Source organism: Cucurbita maxima, unplaced genomic scaffold (assembly GCF_002738345.1).
Source record: "Cucurbita maxima cultivar Rimu unplaced genomic scaffold, Cmax_1.0 Cma_Scf00028, whole genome shotgun sequence".
Lineage (NCBI taxonomy): Eukaryota > Viridiplantae > Streptophyta > Magnoliopsida > Cucurbitales > Cucurbitaceae > Cucurbita > Cucurbita maxima.
Window position 1 is genome coordinate 2,052,721 of NW_019272044.1, and position 18,289 is coordinate 2,071,009.

General features: G+C 37.1%; 3 protein-coding genes across 3 annotated transcripts; 2 read left to right on the plus strand and 1 right to left on the minus strand.

The window, feature by feature from the left end:
* The first annotated feature begins 3,333 nt into the window (after positions 1-3,333).
* On the plus strand, positions 3,334-4,503 carry LOC111465132. The gene is made up of 2 exons (XM_023109438.1): positions 3,334-3,711; positions 3,956-4,503. Exons 1-2 carry the CDS (start codon positions 3,446-3,448, stop codon positions 4,161-4,163), a joined length of 474 nt encoding a protein of 157 aa, XP_022965206.1. The 5' UTR covers positions 3,334-3,445; the 3' UTR covers positions 4,164-4,503.
* Positions 4,504-7,861: 3,358 nt separating this feature from the next.
* On the minus strand, positions 7,862-14,941 carry LOC111465040 (probable serine/threonine-protein kinase PBL19). The gene is made up of 5 exons (XM_023109296.1): positions 14,086-14,941; positions 12,925-13,185; positions 11,861-11,983; positions 11,231-11,689; positions 7,862-8,419 (listed from the first exon to the last, which is right to left on the minus strand). Exons 1-5 carry the CDS (start codon positions 14,434-14,436, stop codon positions 8,393-8,395), a joined length of 1,221 nt encoding a protein of 406 aa, XP_022965064.1. The 5' UTR covers positions 14,437-14,941; the 3' UTR covers positions 7,862-8,392.
* Positions 8,275-11,119, plus strand: LOC111500288 (beta-amylase 3, chloroplastic-like). Its single transcript, XM_023152012.1, has 5 exons — positions 8,275-8,781; positions 8,859-9,069; positions 9,780-9,890; positions 10,028-10,836; positions 10,883-11,119. Exons 1-4 carry the CDS (start codon positions 8,276-8,278, stop codon positions 10,811-10,813), a joined length of 1,614 nt encoding a protein of 537 aa, XP_023007780.1. The 5' UTR covers position 8,275; the 3' UTR covers positions 10,814-10,836; positions 10,883-11,119.
* Positions 14,942-18,289: the final 3,348 nt, after the last annotated feature.

Here is an 18,289-nt window from a genome sequence, read left to right on the forward strand (position 1 = left end):
AATTATGCTAGCTCGAACAACAAACATTCAACGAATCTGGACGCTAATCAAGACTTAACCAGTAGGGGTAACGGATTTTGCGGGTTAGATGACGTGGCTCTGGTGAGGACTCATACACACACCGCTGGCATGAAATTTTTGTGCCACGTGGTTAAGAAGGGCAGCGGGCAACGGGTAGGAGAGAGGAAGAAAGAGTAGCGTCCGACAAATCGTCCGGGAAAAGAATGGGAGTGCGCGACGTGTCGTATGACAGAGAGGAACACGACAAAAGAATCTGAGAAGCGTTAAACCGTGAGTTAGTACATATTACCATTTTCTCCTTTATTTTTCTAATTCTTTAAATTTTTTTAATTTAATTTAATTCAACTTTATAGGGCGATTCTCCCGTTCTCCTTCCTTTGCACTTTCTAGCGCGTGTGCTCCACTGCCCCCCCCCCACCAAATTGTATAATTCTCCCGTTCGGTCTGACTCACTTCAATTGTTCGAGTTATAATTTTTTTAAAAAATAACCTCGATTAAATAATGAACCTAACTCAACCCAACTATAAAAAAAATTTTGTTCGAGATAGTTCGTCTCGTTTATACAAAATTTTGTTTTTTATTTAAAAAAAGCTATAAAAAAAAAGTGGAAGATTAATATGGAAATATAAATTTAAAATTGGATGAAATTGATATATTATTATTAATAATGCAAGTTCCCAACATTTGCTATAATTAAAGACCCTATTAAATAACCAAAAAAACCCAAAATAATTAAAAGAAAAAACATTTGCAAAAATAATAAAAATTATTAAAAATAATAGTAATAAATATTAAGCGAGCATTAAATGCCACCTGTTAACAAAAACCAATATTTTGTTGAACTGATCAAAGTCTACTCTTTTATTACCTTCGACACCAAGTCACTTACATTTTTTTTTTTTTTTCTAAAAAAACATCCTCGTCTCGAATTCCGATACCATATTAGGAATCACGAATCGCCACAATGGTATGATATTGTCTACTTTGAGTATAAACTCACATGACTTTGCTTTGAGCGTTTTGAGCTTCCTCAAAGATCTCATACCAATGACGATAACTCATGATCATTCCCTAAATCAGCTAATGTTCCTCTCATATCTATAAGAGAGGAACCTGCTTTAAAATATAAGTTATCACCTTGCCCAGGTGAAACCACTTTTTCAAATCTTCTGGTCCCGACCGAAGAAAGGAAAAGGAATTGTAAATGAAATGGTACACATTTATGAGGTCAAGAACAAGCATAGACCCTTTCCCTACCTCCTTCTTCAAGGTTTCATACCAAACTCTTTTGATGAACTACAACATTATTTCGTAACCTCGTAAGCCTGATTTAAGGTGGAGTGAGAGTTTTTCGATTTCAAATTTAATCTGTGACGATTAGTCGTTCGTGATGTTTGATCATTCCGGAAGTTCCACATCTGTGTCTACTACGTTTTTAAACTTTAAGAAGTTTATAATAAGTCATTGAACTTTTAATTTTGTGTATTTGTCTCACAAAGAAATCACTGGATTTTTAAAACGGGTTAGATTTCTAATAATTCGGGGTATACACGGGTTAGGTTGGATTAGAAAAATCTTTTAGATCAACCTAAAATTTCTAGTTGGTTGAGTTGGTAACTTAAGTAACTCGAATAAAACACACATGTTGGATTGAGTTGGATTATCCCGTTGTTTTTTTAAATTATTTACAAAAATCTTATTTATTATATGTTACATTAATAATTAAAATATAATACATTTTAAATATCAAATATTTACAAGTTATAACCCGTCATTAACATGTAAAATTACAATAATCTAAAAATAGAACAGGGTTTCTTGTCTTCTTTCGAGGAGGAAAGTTCCCAAAAGGACGGCTATCTTCTTACTTATCAACCACGCATAAAGGAAGGATTTAGTAGATTAGGTTGGGTTGTAACTCAGTTTTCGGGTTGGTCGGGTTGACTCAACAAAAAAAATGTCAACCAGCGAACTGGTTCGAATATTTCAATATTTTTTTTTTCTTTAAATTCAACCCAATTCAAACAGAATTTTTTTAAACCAATGTAACGTTTAATGGTTTAAGTTGGAAAGCTCGAATGGATCGAATTTTTTTGAATCTTAGCTTAAATTTAATTTAATTGTTATTTTCTTTTAAAGAAAATTGAAAGAAATAAAAAAAAAAAAGTTTTTACATAAAAGGGCACAAAAAGGTTCTAAATTTGGAAAGGAAGAGTGGAAAGATTAGAGTTGGCGGTGTGTGCACGTCAAGTTCACGCGTGACCAGAGAGCGTGGGACCTCCCTTTTATGTATTTGCTTTTGTCGTACAAATAATGACGTCACTACCGCTTGTACTAAAGGAGAATGCCTAGCGTGGGGCCCACCTTGCTCAAGAGAGAGAGAAAGAAGAGAGAGAAAACTGTGTGAAAGATATTTTGAGTATAAAAAATGAGAAATCTTTTCTTTCTACCCTTTGTTTTTCATCTTATTTACATGAATACCATAGTAGTTGAAGTCATATTTTCCCGTTTTTTAAAAACTTTTATATATATTTTTTATAAAAATTCTTTAAATATCTATAAAATTTAAAAAATTATTTATTATTAAAATCAAAATCCTCACAATAATAATAATAATAAATAAATAAATAAAGAATATCTTCTTTAATTATTTGGAACATTCAAAATAACCACATTTTTGTCCATTTAAAAATATTTTTACAACAAAAAACTAACTATAAGTATATATTATTTATTTATTTTAATTAAAATGTATTAATGATTTTTTTATTCACATTTTCTTTAAAATCAGTTAAATAATAAGATTTGTGGTGTGGAAGATTTTAAATTTTAAATTAAAAATATAAAAGGTCAATATTATTAATAGATTTTAAGTTTTTTTTTTTTTTTTTTTATAAAAAGAATCAATTATACAAAATATAATTCAATTGTGTATTTTGTTTAATTAACAAACCTTTTCAATTCAAAATAAACCAAAACAGTTAATTAAATCTATGAGACAAAAATATGTTCGGTAATATATTTCTAATTAATTGTAGTTTCAGTTAAATTTCAACTATCGTAGTTAATTCTGAATTTTAATTTCACAATTAATTATTATTTAATTTATATTATATTAATAACTAAAATTTTTAAATATTAAATATTCAAAATATTTAAGGTAGGGTTAAAGTTGTAATTTCACACACTCTTGAAGTGGGAGAATAAAAAAGGAGGAGAGAGAAAATGCTGTTAGTTTGGGAAAGTTGCATGGGACCAGGGAAAGGACTTGGAAGTAATTTCACATTGAATTTCCTCAACTTGGAGTTCGAGCCAACGGATTCAGTCTCCAACCTCGCAGTGGTTTCCATTTCCTCTCTCTTTCTTCTTTAAAACCTAATCTTCATCTTCTCCATTTCTCTGCAACTCAAATCTCTCTCTTCCATGGATTTCTCAAATCTCTCCACTACGAGAAATCCGTGCTTCCTCCATGACGACGACGACGATGTCGTCGGACTCTCTCCATTGGCGGCCGACATGGAACCTGCAATCGCCGCCCATCCCTTCTTCTCCAGAAGCTTCCGCTCCCTCTACCTCGCTTCTGCCGGTTCTAGATCCTTCCGATTCGACGATCCTCAACCTCATTTCTTGGATTCCTGTTTCCTTTGCCGGAAACGTCTCGGGAATAACACCGATATCTTCATGTACAGGTTCGTTCATCATCTCTCTCTCTCTTGATCTTCGTTTCTAGGGTTTTGATTTTGAATTTCGACTAAGGTTATGGGGTTTGGGATTTTCTTTGCGCTTTTTTTGATTTTCTCGATATCCAAAAAGGAATTTAGATGGTAAATTTCTTCAAATATCTTGAATCAGTAGAGTTTTCCCTAGGTTTTAAATTGGGGGCGATGAAATATTCGGCTAAATATTGTTCCTGAACTGTAACGATTTTTACAGAGGAGATACGCCATTCTGTAGTGAAGAATGTAGACAAGAACAAATAGAAATAGACGAAGCAAAAGAGAAGAAATGGAGAAGATCGTCATCATCTGCCATGAAAGCTCTGAGAAAAAAGGATCAACAAAGAAGAAGATCCACTTCACCCAACAAGTCCTCTCCTCCGCCGGACTACCCTCTCTACACCGGTACCGTCGCTGCCGCCTAGATTTAACACACAAAACTCAAAAACTCAAAACCAAAACGAAAAGAAAATGGAAGAACAACAGAAGGGGAAGAGATCGAGATTAACCCTTTTTTTTTTTTCGGTTCCCTTTTCTTGGGGATTTTATTTTTTTTCTTTCGGTTTTATAACAATGAACACTCTCTGCATATAGTATACATATGGAGTTAGGGAAGAAAGTGGTTGAATCTGTAACTAAGCTATGGATTCTGCTCTTCTTGTTCTTGTTGTTCTTGTTTTTCTTGAGGCTGGCTGTTTCTGCCCAGATCTTCTGGGCTTTTAATTTTGAGAAATATTGGAGAAATAACAATCTGAATTTACTGTATCCTTCCTGGGTAATCTAAATCATTGTTTCTGAGCTATGGAAACCATTGATGAAGCTGTTGAAGGTATTAATTTTGGTATTGGCCCACAAATAATTGGGAATTGACAGGTGAGAGGACTTGCTTCTCTTCCCAAGACTTGGGTCATTTTGTTTTAAATTTAGATAAAAATGATTTTAGATTTCTATAACTTATATATATTTTGAAATTATATTAATATTAATAAAATATTTTTAATATTAAATAGTTATATTGGTCTTAAATTAATAAAAATAATCTTAACTATTTATAGTCTCATAAATACTTTAAAAGCTTTAATATTTTGTTTAAAAAATAAAATATCAGTTTTTATTATTAACTTAATTTTTTTAAAAAATTAATTATTGTAGCTATTTAGTGTTGGTATTAATTTAAAAATTGTACGTGTATTTTTGGAAAGAGACAAACCTCTATCAGTCTCCTAACATAGGCTTTGAACAACTACTATCCGGGTACCTTATTCATTGATATGCTTGAATTCACTAAATCCAAAGATGTAACAACTCAAGCCTACCACAAGCAAATATTGTCTTCTTTTGCTTTCCCTCAAGGTTCTAGAGTGCGTCTGCTAGAGAGAGTTTTTCACACCCTTATAAAGAATACTTCGTTCCTCTCTCTAATCGATGTGGGGTCTCACAATCTACCATCCCCTTCGAGCTCCAACGTTCTCATTAGCACTCGTTCTCCTCTCCAATCGATGTGGGACTCCTCAATCCACCCCTTTCATAGCTCACATTCCTCGCTGGCACAATGCCTCGTGTCCACCCCCTTCGGGACTTAGCTTCCTCACTGGCACATCGCCCATTGTCTAGCTCTGATATCATTTGTAATATAGCTCAATCCTACCGCTGCCGATATTGTCCTCTTTAGGATTGCCCTCATGGTTTTAGAATACGTCTGCTTGGAAGAGGCTTCCACACTCTTACAAACAATGTTTCGTTCCGACCCACAAAGGATAGAAAAGTGAATAGTGAAGTTCATCCTATGCTTTCATATTTACATGGAAAATCATTAGATTAGGTTCCTCAGCAGCAGCCAGCACTAGGGTTGCAATAACAACACCCGCAAAACAACAAATGGAACCAAATGGATTGGTTTGAGTTGGTTATCTCATAATAGTGTGACATCTCAATTTGAATATTTGAAAATTTTAATGATATCAGGATAGGGTTAGGTTCGGTATTAAATTCAAACATCGAGTAAAAACGAAACTTTCAAGTGTCAATAAAATCCATTTGATACAAAATTTAAAGCTTAGAAACCTGTTTGGTACCGAAAGAACATAATCTACCAAAGGTGCTTTTTGAAATTATTTTGTTGAACATTATAAATTATTTTGGTTGATCCGATTTGGTTAATTCATTTTTTATGATTTATGGTTATGATGAGATTGTTGTATTGACCCGAATGACCCGACCCAAATTATAAGGGTAGGGTTGGGTTGGGTTGGGTTGGGCTACCATTTCAAGCTGAGTTAGATTAATTTTCTAAAATGGAATAGATTTGACTCGGGGTTTCGAGTTCATTGGACAAATTCAAAATTTAAGAATCATTAGGGAACAAATTTGAACGTTTAAAGGTCCATTGAACACTTTTTAAAGTTAGATTTTGTGGACTTGAAAACTCGGAGACCAATTAGACACTTTTTAAAATGTATGAACGAAGTAAACACAAACTTCAAAGTTTAGAAACTAAATTTATAACTCAACAGAAAACCGAGCGTAAGATTTGAAGTCTTTTCTAGTGATCTTGCGAGGATAAAGAACATAAAAAAAAAACTCAGCCTTCAAATTGATCGTCATTTTTTTGGATTGTCAAACATCTTACAAGCGTTTTGATACAAAATATTATAGAATGAATTTGCTATAAATTGCTAATTTTTCAAGATGCTCTTATAAATTATAACCATGAGGCTGACTGCGATAAGTAACAACCCAAAACAGATAATATCTACTAGCGGTGAGCTTGAGGTGTTACAAATGGTATCAAGGCTAGACACTGGTCGGTGTGTCAATAAGAACACTAAGCCCTAACGATGGTAGATTGTGTGATCCCATATCGATTGGAGAGGGGAACGAAGCATTCTTTATAAGAGTATAGAAACCTCTAGCTAACATATGCGTTTGTTTATCGTCCACGTTTTCCTTTTTGATTTAATAAAGAGTTGAAGAGATAAGAACTAATAGCCTCCACCCAAAAATCTAATGGTTGGCCTAACAATTACATGGCTACACCTCAGCTTTGTAGCCTCTTCTTCGATGAAGACTAAACTCTCCCATCAAACTTTCTCCTTTCCTTACAATCCAATTGGCCTACACAATTAGAATTTTTCTGTCTCCACGTGCCGGTGTCAATCCGAATATAGCTTAGTAGATAAAGTCACCAATTATCATCGTAAAAGTTGATGGTTCAATCCTCCGTCACCCTACAATTGTTGAGCTATAATGTTTCTGCAATAGGTGTAGCGTGTAGTGATTTTCGGGACACTGTAACACTATTTCAGGTCACAATCTTATTTCTGACGCTTATTGTTAGACCCCACATCGGTTGAAGCATTCTTTATAAGGGTATAAAAAAACCTCAATATCTGCTAGTGGGTAACATTCTTTATAAGGGTGTGAAAAGCAGAGAACAAATCAAACCTTTCTCTAGTAGATGCATTTTAAAACCATGAGACTGACGACAATATGTAACGGGCCAAAACAAATAATATTACCTGGAGAGGTTTCCACACTTTTATAAGGAATGTTTTGGTTTCCTCCAACCCATGTAGGATCTCACAATCCACCCTTCTTTGAGGCCCAGCGTTCTTACTAGCACACCGTCCAGTGTCTAGTTCTAATACCATTTGTAACTGCCCAAACTCACCAATAATAGATATTGTCCACTTTGGCCATTACGTATCACCATCAACCTCATGATTTTAAAACACATCTACTAGGGAGAGGTTTCTACACCCTTATAAGGAATGTTTTGTTCCCCTCTCCAACCGACGTGGGATCTCACAATTTCTCGTGGCTTAGTATATACAAGAAAACATAAAACCAAGAAATGAAAAAAAAACTCTTAGTTTCAGCCACATGAGCACACAGCTAAATGATGCATTCTTTTAGTCTTCCTTATCCTGATGCAACCAACACCAATGAAAATTCAATATTCTCAAAGCTTTTTTGGCATCCACATAAATAGAATGTTAAGAACATAAACATAGTCCACAAATCACTTTCTTTGTGGGGTTTCACAAAGTTTTGGCCAAGCAAATTGCTTTACAAAGGAAGAGATATGGTTCAGCTCTAGAGAGAGGAAAAGTAGCAGAAAAAGGAACAAAAAGGGGAAGATATTTTCATCATTTCAGCCATTGAACACTTTCTAGAGCTACAAGAATCCCTTGAAAACTTGAAAATATTAAAGCTTGTACCCGAACATTTCGGGATGGATTGGTTAAGCATTCTATTAGGAAGCCTGGTCTATGTTAGGAAGCTTGGTCTTAGTGAACATTTCGGGATATTGAGCTTTATAATTCCAAGAACATGGAAGTAAAAAGTAAGTAATATCGAAAACGACGTTGAAATGGTAAAGCCAACAAGTTTTGGTTTTACGTACCTTTTCCGTTTGAACACGAGCCCACCGGCTTTGCTGTCAGCTTCGAAGTGTAAAAACTTTTTGAGAGACTTTTGTTCATAAATATGCAGCATCTTCATTCATTTCTAATACCTTCTCTGATATTTGAAAAAAATGACTTTAACACTACGATCTTCGACTTCTTTCATCAACCCGAAAGACAACAAGATCATAAAGGCTCATCTTCATGAGGATCTCTATGGCGTAATCTCCTTCAAGCAAGCAAAATCATCAACCCGTCTTCGAAAAAGAAGCTCCCTACAAGAGATTAAGATGGAAAGGAGTTACAAATTGGAGAAACTTCATTCGTTATCTATGAATCATCACATGAATGACTTGAGAGTTCCTGTGTTTGTTATGTTGCCGCTTGACACGGTTACGCTTGGAGGGAATCTGAACAAGCCTCGAGCGATGAACGCAAGTTTAATGGCTTTGAAGAGTGCGGGTGTGGAAGGAGTTATGGTGGATGCTTGGTGGGGATTGGTGGAGAAAGATGGACCTATGAAATACAATTGGGAAGGCTATGCTGAGCTTGTGCAGATGCTTCAAAAGCATGGCTTGAAGCTCCAAGTAGTCATGTCTTTTCATCAGTGTGGAGGGAATGTTGGAGATTCTTGCAGGTATGAATCCGAGAACATTTTCTTAACCATTTTCGACTTTTCGATACTCGGTTAACCTTCTCTCTATGATCTTTCAGCATTCCTTTACCGCCATGGGTGCTCGAAGAAATAAGCAAGAACCCAGATCTCGTTTATACCGACAGATCAGGCAGGAGGAATCCGGAATACATCTCTTTGGGATGTGATTCCTTACCTGTGCTTAGAGGAAGAACACCAATCCAAGTCTATGCTGATTACATGAGGAGCTTTCGGGATCGATTTAGAGACTACTTGGGAGAAGTTATCATGGTATGCATCGACAATTTGTTCAATTCTCTTAATCCTTCTTCTTCTTAACCGTCTCCGAACACCTTTAATCCTCCCACAAGATGATAGCTTAGCTTAGTTATATGTGTAGTATAGCTTGGAATGAACATGACTCGATCACTGTGAGATCTCACATCGGTTGGGGAGGAGAACAAAACACCCTTTATAAGGGTGTGGAAACCTCTCCCTAGCAGACGTGTTTTAAAAACCTTGAAGGGAAGCCCGAAAGGGAAAGTCCAAAAAGGACAATATCTGCTAGTGGTGGGCTTTGTCTGTTTCAAATGGTATCAGAGCCAGACATCGGGCGATGTGCCAGCGAGGAGGCTGTTCCATGAACGGGGTAGACACGAGGCAGTGTGCGAGCGAGGACGCTAGTTCTCAAAGGGGGTCGATTTGGTGCGGATCCCACATTGATTGAAAAAAGGAACGAATGTCAGCGAGGACACTAGGCCCTGAAGGGGGGTGGATTGTGAGATCTCACATCGGTTGGGGGGAGAACGAAACACCCTTTACAAGGGTTTGGAAACCTCTTCCTAGTAGACGCGTTTAAAAACCTAGAGAGGAAGCTTGAAAGGGAAAGCTCAAAAGAACAATATCAGATAGCGATGGGCTTGGGCCGTTACAATCACGTAGATAGAATTCAAGTAAATAGCTTCCAGAGTTGGAAATTCAATGTTCATTTGCAATTGCAGGAAGTTCAAGTCGGGGCTGGTCCATGTGGGGAACTCAGATATCCGTCTTACCCACAGAGCAATGGAACTTGGAGATTTCCAGGAATCGGGGAATTCCAATGTTACGACAAGGTACTCGACTTGATATACTTCTTTTTACGTATTGATCTAACCGTAACAGGATCCTTCTACAGCAATATCAAACTAGGGGCTGTTTAGAGAAAATGGTTTTTGAGAACGATTTTTGATATGTCTTCTGTGGTGAACAGTACATGAGAGCTTCCCTTGAGGCAGCAGCAGAGAGCATTGGGAAAAGAGACTGGGGAAGCAATGGAGGGCCACATGATTCTGGTCAATACAACCAGTTCCCTGAAGATACAGGCTTCTTCAAAAAGGAAGGAACATGGAACACAGAATACGGCAAGTTCTTCCTCGAATGGTACTCGGGCAAGCTATTACAGCACGGGGATAGAATCTTAGCAGCTTCGAAGGGAATTTTCCATGGAACGGGTGCAAAACTATCAGCAAAAGTAGCTGGAATTCACTGGCATTACGGTACTCGATCCCATGCCGCCGAGTTAACCGCAGGGTACTACAACACTCGACACCGAAACGGTTACTCGCCTATTGCGAAGATGCTAGCTAAACATGGGGTTGTGTTTAACTTCACTTGCATGGAAATGAAGGACGGACAGCAGCCCGGCTATGCGAACTGCTCACCGGAAGGTTTGGTTAGACAAGTGAAGATGGCTACAAGGGATGCTAAGGCTGAACTTGCAGGTGAAAATGCATTGGAAAGGTATGATGGAGGAGCTTATGAGCAAATTTTAGCCACGAGTAGGTCAGAATCTGGAAATGGCTTGACTGCATTCACTTACTTGAGAATGAACAAGAACCTTTTCGAACCCAACAATTGGAGAAACTTGGTCGAGTTTGTAAAGACCATGTCGGAAGGCGGTCGGAACCGGAAACTTCCGGAATCGGACTGCAGTGGCAGTGATCTTCACGTTGGATTCATTAAGGAGAAAAAGATCAAGGAAGTTGCTGTGGTGTAGAAATGAAACCAGCACATACTTATGAGTCTTATAGTTAAAAGATAAGGAGAAAAAGAAAAAGGGTATAGGAAAAGTCTTAAATCTACAGCCAAAACTCTCATAATCCTCATACTTCTATGTGTAAAGATGTAGTTTTTTATACTTTCAGAACAGTAATTATTGAGTCCTTCAGTAAAAAAGTTGGACCAAGAAGGGATCTAGCATAGATATAGGTAAGAACATGAGTGAAACAGCCATCTACGATCCAGAATGGATACACATAATGGTGTATAATATGGTACTCAGATCAGATTTATTATACTTTCAGATATCACGACGTGCTTAAAAGACGAATTTTCGGGAGTTTCAGGTCAAAACTTTTCATATTTCATCTAGAAGAATGTAAAGTAAGCAAGTGTAGATATCAGAAGATCAAACCTTTCCTTGTCTTCCAATCATGATATGCTTTTGATCAAGAAATCTTGGAGAAAACGGGACGCCATGAGACTGTTTCTGATTACTATTGGAGCTTGTTTTCTCTTCCGACATTACGAGCGCTTTCTGTAAACCTTCAACTACTTCTGTCATTGTTGGCCGACTCATCGGAGTTTTGTTCAAGCACCGATCGGCTAACTTTGCAACTTCCCGGGCAGAAGACAAGGAGTACTGGTTTCTGAGACGAGGATCGATTAACATGGTGAACATACTACTGTCAACTGGAAACTGCCTCACCCATTGTAGAAGTTTCTGTTCTCCGACCGGACGGGTAGTATTCAATGCTCGTCTGCCCGTGAGGAGTTCATATAGAACCACACCGAAACTCCATACATCGCATTGGCTCTTGAGACGGCCTGTTTCAAGATATTCAGGAGCAGCATATCCATGCGTTCCGACCACCTGACAAATGAAAACACAGCCATTTGGGTTTTGAGTACAGGTTAAGCATCAGGCACAAGAGGGTATGAGACTTCTAGTTCACATCCTGTCGCCATGATCTTTTTATATGAGATGTATAATGTAAAAACTGCAAGCAACTAAATCCAACACCAGGAAAGCTATTGTACGTACCTTTGTAGAAACGTGTGTGTTATCACCTCTTGGTCCTTCTCTAGCAAGGCCAAAGTCTGAGAGTTTAGGCTTGAAGTTCTCGTCCAGTAGAATATTCGCTGATTTAAAATCCCGATATATCACCTACGCAAATGCACGTGCAAAACAATGATCTGAAGTGGCGATATGGATTGATTTTTGTTCAAAGAAAGTCAATCACAATGCCATCAACAATTATGATAGACTTTATCCCCACGCTCCGGCATATTTGTATATGTAACAGCCTAAGCCCACCGCTAGTAGATATTGTCCTCTTTGGACTTTTCCTTTCGGATTTTTCCTCAAGATTTTTAAAATGCGTCTACTAGGGAGCACACCCTTATAAAGAATGTTTTGTTCTCCTCTCCAACTGATGTGGGATCTCACAATCCACCCCCATTTGAAACCCAACATCCTCACTAGCACTTGTTCCTCTCTCTAGTCGATGTGTGATCTCACCGGCCAGTGTGCAAGCAAGGACACTAAGCCCCGAAGGGGTGGACACTGGGCAGTGTGCCTGCAAGGATGCTCAGCCCCGAAGGGGAGTGGATTGAGAGATCCCACATCGATAGAGAGAGGTCATTGAGCCCTAAAAGGGGGTGGATTGTGAGATCCCACATCGGTTGGAGAGGGGAACGAAACATTCGTTATAAGAGTATGGAAACCTCTCCCTAGCATATGCGTTTTAAAAACTTTGAGGGAAAGCCCGAAGGGAAAACTCAAAGAGGACAATATCTACTAGCGATAGACTTGGGCCGTTACGAAATAGCTACCCATGAATCCCAAAACCACTCATACATAAGTTGTCATTATGCCATCAGATTTTGGAAACACTTGATTATTGCTTTTAAATGGTATCTTGTCTTACCAAGAGATGCAATAGCCTGCTAATCTATACTCTTAATGGCCATCCACTTCACAGATGGGAAAAGAATCCTTTGGATGCATCATATTTAGGCATTTTTGATCAATGAAAATTATTTTTATAGGAATCTCCTCTCTAAAAGAGTAAGCAACTGACAAAAACCAATGCACCTAAATTGTACCTGAGCTTCTAACCCTCCATGTAGATAAGCCAAGCCCTGCGCTGCACCAATGATGATCTCTAATCTTTTCTTCCATGGCAACGTCGACGACATTCGTTGGAAAAGATGGTGTTCCAAGCTCCTGTTCGGGAGGTACTCATAGACTAAAAGCCTCTGAATCCCTTTCTTATCGTTTTCAGCCGCGTATCCAAGAAGTTTAACTAGATTTGGATGACTAACTACACTGAGAAATTGAACTTCTGCAAGCCATTCTTTATGACCCTACACAACAGAAGAACTCAACCTTAATGTTTTCGAATGTTTTCACAATGGCCCTCGATTCGAGAAGAGCGTGCAAATATTCTAAAGAATAACATTAAGAACAAGAAAACCGCCCATAAGCCATACGCATAAATCAAGAGACAGTAAAATGACAACCTAACAAATAAAGACTAGCAGAAAACCAGGAATGTATATGACATGGGATGAAAGGGAAAGTCAGCTGCCCTTCATTATTTTGGAGTAATATGTTGCTTAGAGAATATCCTATACAGGCAGATGATTACAAATTTAGAATAATGCTCAAGTATTTATATGTGATTGATGACATTGCTTATAAAATATTGAATCCTCAGGTCCACTCCAAAGCATCCAGACAAAAAAAAAACAAATCAAGGTAATGACCTAGGCTCACCACTAGTAGATATTGTCCTCTTTGGGCTTTCCCTTTCGGACTTTCCCTCAAAATTTTTAAAACGCGTCTGCTAAAAAGAGGTTTCCACACCCTTATAAAGGATGTTTCGTACTCCTCCCCAACCGATGTGGGATCTCACAATCCACCCTTTCAGGGTCCAACGTCCTCGCTGACACTCGTTCTTTTCTCCCATTGATGTGGGACCCCTACCAAATCCACCCCCTTTGGGGCCCAGCGTCCTTACTAGCACACCACCTCGTGTCATCCCCTTTGAGGAACAGTCTCCTCGCTGACACATCACCCAGTGTGACTCTAATACCATTTGTAATGGCCCAGGCCCACCACTAGCAGATATTGTCCTCTTTGAACTTTTCCTTTCAGGTTTCCCTCAAGATTTTTAAAACGCGTATGCTAGGGAGAGGTTTCGTTCTCCTCCCCAACCGACGTGGGATCTCGCAGAAAGAACTGAGAAAGAAAGAAGGCAATACCTGCAAACTATGCTGGTTGAGTTCTTTAATGGCGACCACAAGAGGTTCACCATTGGAAGTTGTGGGCTTAATAATTCCTTTGTACACAGACCCAAAACCACCCTCCCCAATCTTCAACAGCCTGCTGAAGCCATTTGTTGCATCAACAAGCTCTTGGAGAGAGAAAACCCTCAAATTTTGCTCCTTCTCTTTGTACAATTCAGGAATACTCCTTGAAGACAACGAATTCGATGGTCTCAAACCATTTTTCTTGGCTGATATGTCGGATTTTTCTCCTTTTTTCAACTCTGTAGCTGATTTTGATATCCCTTTGGACTTAGATTTTCCCTTGGGATTAAAGAAACACTTCATCTTTTAAACCAGAAGAAAGAACAAGAAGTAAAAGAGCTAGAACATGTGAAAAAACCACAAACCCAGAAGGCAAAATTGAGAAAAGAAGGCAATTATAAAGAACACAAGGAAAAACCGAGCAAAATTTGAACAAACAACAGGATATGAACAAACAGAGAGCACCCAAGAAATTAAACGTGAAGGGATTGCTGCAAAAAGAGAAATCCTCGTACGAGTAAGTGGAATACATAAGAAACATTCGATTAAATACAGAGCAAGAACCGTGTATGAAAACAGGAAAAGGGGGAAGAAAGGGACAGAAGTTAAATATGACCGAAGAGAGGACCATTCAAATGTGGCATCATCATCAATGAGCTATACGAACATCATAACGTCATATATTACGCGATGGGTTTGTTCATATGTGCCGAATTGAGCGACAGGAATTTGAAACAGCCCATTCTTTTCTTCTATCCGCCAAACAGTAAAATGAAGAAGGGGTGCTCATGCTCAAGAATTGACTCAAAATCTTGCTTAATTTCTTGGATTCATACAAGCGCGGCGATTTGGGGTTTTTGTTTGTTTGATTCTACTTCAAATCTTTACAAAATGTGGCTGACCTAATGTTTTAGGATTCGGCACACGTGTCCCGATGTTCCCTTGCACCTTGACATTTTCCTATATCTTCAAACATGGTGATGTTAATTACTTTCACTCCTAAAGGTGAAAACTATCTCCATATTTCAATACAAGTCGTTCTAGCATGTTTTTTTTCTCGGTCACACGTTTAACCATGAATTCTTATGATTAAGCCACTTAAAAAAGATATACGTTATTGGTATAGATAGTAACTTACAATTTTTTAAGTTTTTCTTAGTCATTTTATCCTCATAATTGCTCTCATTCGAATGTGTCTTGATTCATTCATACCCCTCATTTACTGAGATATGATGACTAAGAAAAAATTAAAATAATTGAAAGTTAATATATATATATATATACACGAAAAGAGAATATTATAGAAATTTCAGAATTAAGCGTGTTTTGTTTGGAGTAATTCTATGTTGGGTGACATCTTAGGCCTCTGGTAATAGATCCACCTGCAACGCAGCACATAAAAGTACACGTCTCTAACAGTTAAGTGTTCCTTCTCCTTTCAAGGCCTATCCGAAAGAGAATCCAGTGTTTTTTTTGTCGTGAATGTCTGAATAGGACGAATTGCTCCTGTGGTTTGCTTTGAAACAAAACCGTGATCTACTTTGTTTAACAAACTAAGTTAAAATCTTTTTTATTCACTATACACCGCTATTATCCGCCCTGCTTAGTTGGTGCTTGTTAGCTTTCAAAATCGAGCTAGAGTTATCGAGCTGGAATCGAAAGTCGCGCTCGAGCAAGCTGAGGGATGAATGGCACGCATGTTGCACGTAGAAGGGTGCGACTAGGCCCTCGAGTGATAAGTCGACACGGGTTTCTAGTTGCTTGCTTGTGATCGTGGAGTAGGGCACGAGTGCACATGGGCGGGGAGGTGCTAGACACAAACACAAGATTTAAAGAGAAAAAACGCGTAGTTAGTTAAGGTTGTGGGAAGCTCGACACCTTACCGAAATTCTCGCAATTTTTTTTTAACGAGTAAATATAAATATTTTTAAAAAGTTATGGAAGTGAATTTAGAGTATATTGAAGTGGATTGAAATAAGTGGAAAAGTGGTTTGTTTAAATGATGATCAAAGGTTGAAATGGTCAAATTACACAAACAAATTAATAAGTCATATTTCTCAAATACTAAAGTTGTTATTTTTCTTTATTCATTTTGTCTTTTTGTTTTTTGAGAATTTCAACGTTGTATTGGAACACGACACCCATTTGTTGGGGAATTCTTTTCAAATGTCCTAGTTTCCAAGGAATCCTTGAATCATAAATACCTTTTCAACATTTGAGTTGGAATACGTTCGAGATTGGGAGTGGGTCCCACCTTCTTCGTTAATTTAATGAAGGATCATGGTTTTATATACGAGGAATACTATCTCTATTAGTATGAGGCCTTTTCGGGAGCCTATAGCAAAGCCATGAGAGCTTATGCTCAAAGTGGACAATATCATACCATTGTAGAGAGTCGTGATTCCTAACACGGTATTAGAATCATGCCTTAAACTTAGCTATGACAATAGAATCCTTAAATATCGAACAAAGGATGTACTTTGTTCGAGGGCTCTAGAGAAAGGAGTCGAGCTCAATTAAGAGGAGGCCCTAGAGACTTATAGTGTACTTTGTTTGAGGGGAGGATTGTTATGTGAAATTTTTCTTAAGATACATACAAGCTAAGACTTGTGTTGATATGTGGGGATAGTCTTCAGTTTTAGAAGCCAGGAGTAATCAACATGACCATATCGCAAAGGAATGTTGAGGCACACAGGTGTCGAATTCATATTTTAATTTTTATCTGAATTCTAAGCATGTGTCGTTACACCAAATGACCTAAATCACATACGAGGAACATGATTTTCTTAAAGAGAGTGAAGAGCACGGCAGTAGCAGTAGGAGCAACACGATGGATGTGGTGTTCAGTGAAGGCACGTGTCTTTATTTCTTTTTACTTTGTATGTGTTTAGATTTGTTTATATAAACGCACGTATTGTTCAGACCATGGTCAATTAAATTATTTTGTATTCTAATATAATACCCATTCAATTACGATTGTCGTTTTCATTTGAATTAATTTGAATCAACTCGATTATACATTCAACTCGAGAAATTTGCTCGTTCTTTTGAATTTACATGACAATATTAAATGAGACAACCAATCTCGATCCAAAATCAAAGTCTTTCCACCGTTCTGTCACAAGAATTTCTAAAAATTAGTTCGAGAACGCTTCATTTATAAGCCATTAATTTGATATCGTACAAGTGTGGGGGTGATATTGGTCCCATGCTAGAAGACTTTGAAATAAACTAGAGGAGAAAAAATTTATGGACTCCCATTTTCTACAATTATTTTCTTTTTCATATATTTTTAAGGAAAAAAAAACTTGTTTGGTAAGGTTATAATAAAAATACTTTTAATATTATATGTTGTTTTTTTTTTTTTTAAATTAAGTATCAAAATATAATAATTATTTTTTTCCAAGAAAGAAGTTAAAAAGTTTTTATTTCCAAATTAGGCTAAATTAATAAATAAATAAATCCCTCCAATTATAAACTTTATTTTAGAAATATTTCTCTGAAATTTTAAAAAAATAATCTTATTAATTTGAGAGAAAAATAGTTGATACTATATTTCAAAAATACATTTGAACTTTTAAAACCTTTTGATTTTAAAAACACACTATTAAATTAATCGAAAATTTTAAAAATAACCTTACGTTTAGTTTAATACCCTTTTACGGTTAGTTTTGGATCGAAACCGTCAATATTTTGGGTCAAAAATTCAGTTGAACTTTCAAAAAAGCTTAAAAAATACTCTTCGGTCTCTATGAACTAACAAAAACCAATAGGTCGTTTTTGGTCTCTATGAACTTATAGAAACCAATTGGTCGTTTTCTGTGTCTCTGTGAACTTACAGAAACCAATGGGTCGTTTTTAATGTCTCTATGAACTAAAGAAATCGACCGACCATTTTCGGTGTCTATGAACTAACAAAAATCAATCAAACGTTTTCAGTGTCTTTGAACTAACAGAAGCCAATCGGTTGTTTTCAGTGTCTCTGAACTAACAGAAATCAATCGGTCGTTTTCTTTCGGTGTCTCTATGAACTTACAGAAACCAATTGTTCGTTTTCGGTGTCTCTATGACAGATGTTTTTAGCGTCTTTGAACTAACAAAACCAATCGGTCGTTTTCAATGTCTTTGAACTAATAGAAACCAATCGGCCAGTTTC

Excerpts from the sequence above, each read along its gene's own strand:
- LOC111465132 (XM_023109438.1), top strand. The coding sequence starts at position 3,446 with ATGGATTTCTCAAATCTCTCCACTACGAGAAATCCGTGCTTCCTCCAT. Across the intron at positions 3,712-3,955 it reads ACCGATATCTTCATGTACAG|AGGAGATACGCCATTCTGTA; the intron begins GTTCGTTCATCA and ends CGATTTTTACAG.
- LOC111500288 (XM_023152012.1), top strand. The coding sequence starts at position 8,276 with ATGACTTTAACACTACGATCTTCGACTTCTTTCATCAACCCGAAAGAC. Across the intron at positions 8,782-8,858 it reads AATGTTGGAGATTCTTGCAG|CATTCCTTTACCGCCATGGG; the intron begins GTATGAATCCGA and ends ATGATCTTTCAG. Across the intron at positions 9,891-10,027 it reads AATTCCAATGTTACGACAAG|TACATGAGAGCTTCCCTTGA; the intron begins GTACTCGACTTG and ends TGTGGTGAACAG.
- LOC111465040 (XM_023109296.1), bottom strand. The coding sequence starts at position 14,436 with ATGAAGTGTTTCTTTAATCCCAAGGGAAAATCTAAGTCCAAAGGGATA. Across the intron at positions 13,186-14,085 it reads TCAACCAGCATAGTTTGCAG|GGTCATAAAGAATGGCTTGC; the intron begins GTATTGCCTTCT and ends TCTGTTGTGTAG. Across the intron at positions 11,984-12,924 it reads ATGGAGGGTTAGAAGCTCAG|GTGATATATCGGGATTTTAA; the intron begins GTACAATTTAGG and ends GCATTTGCGTAG.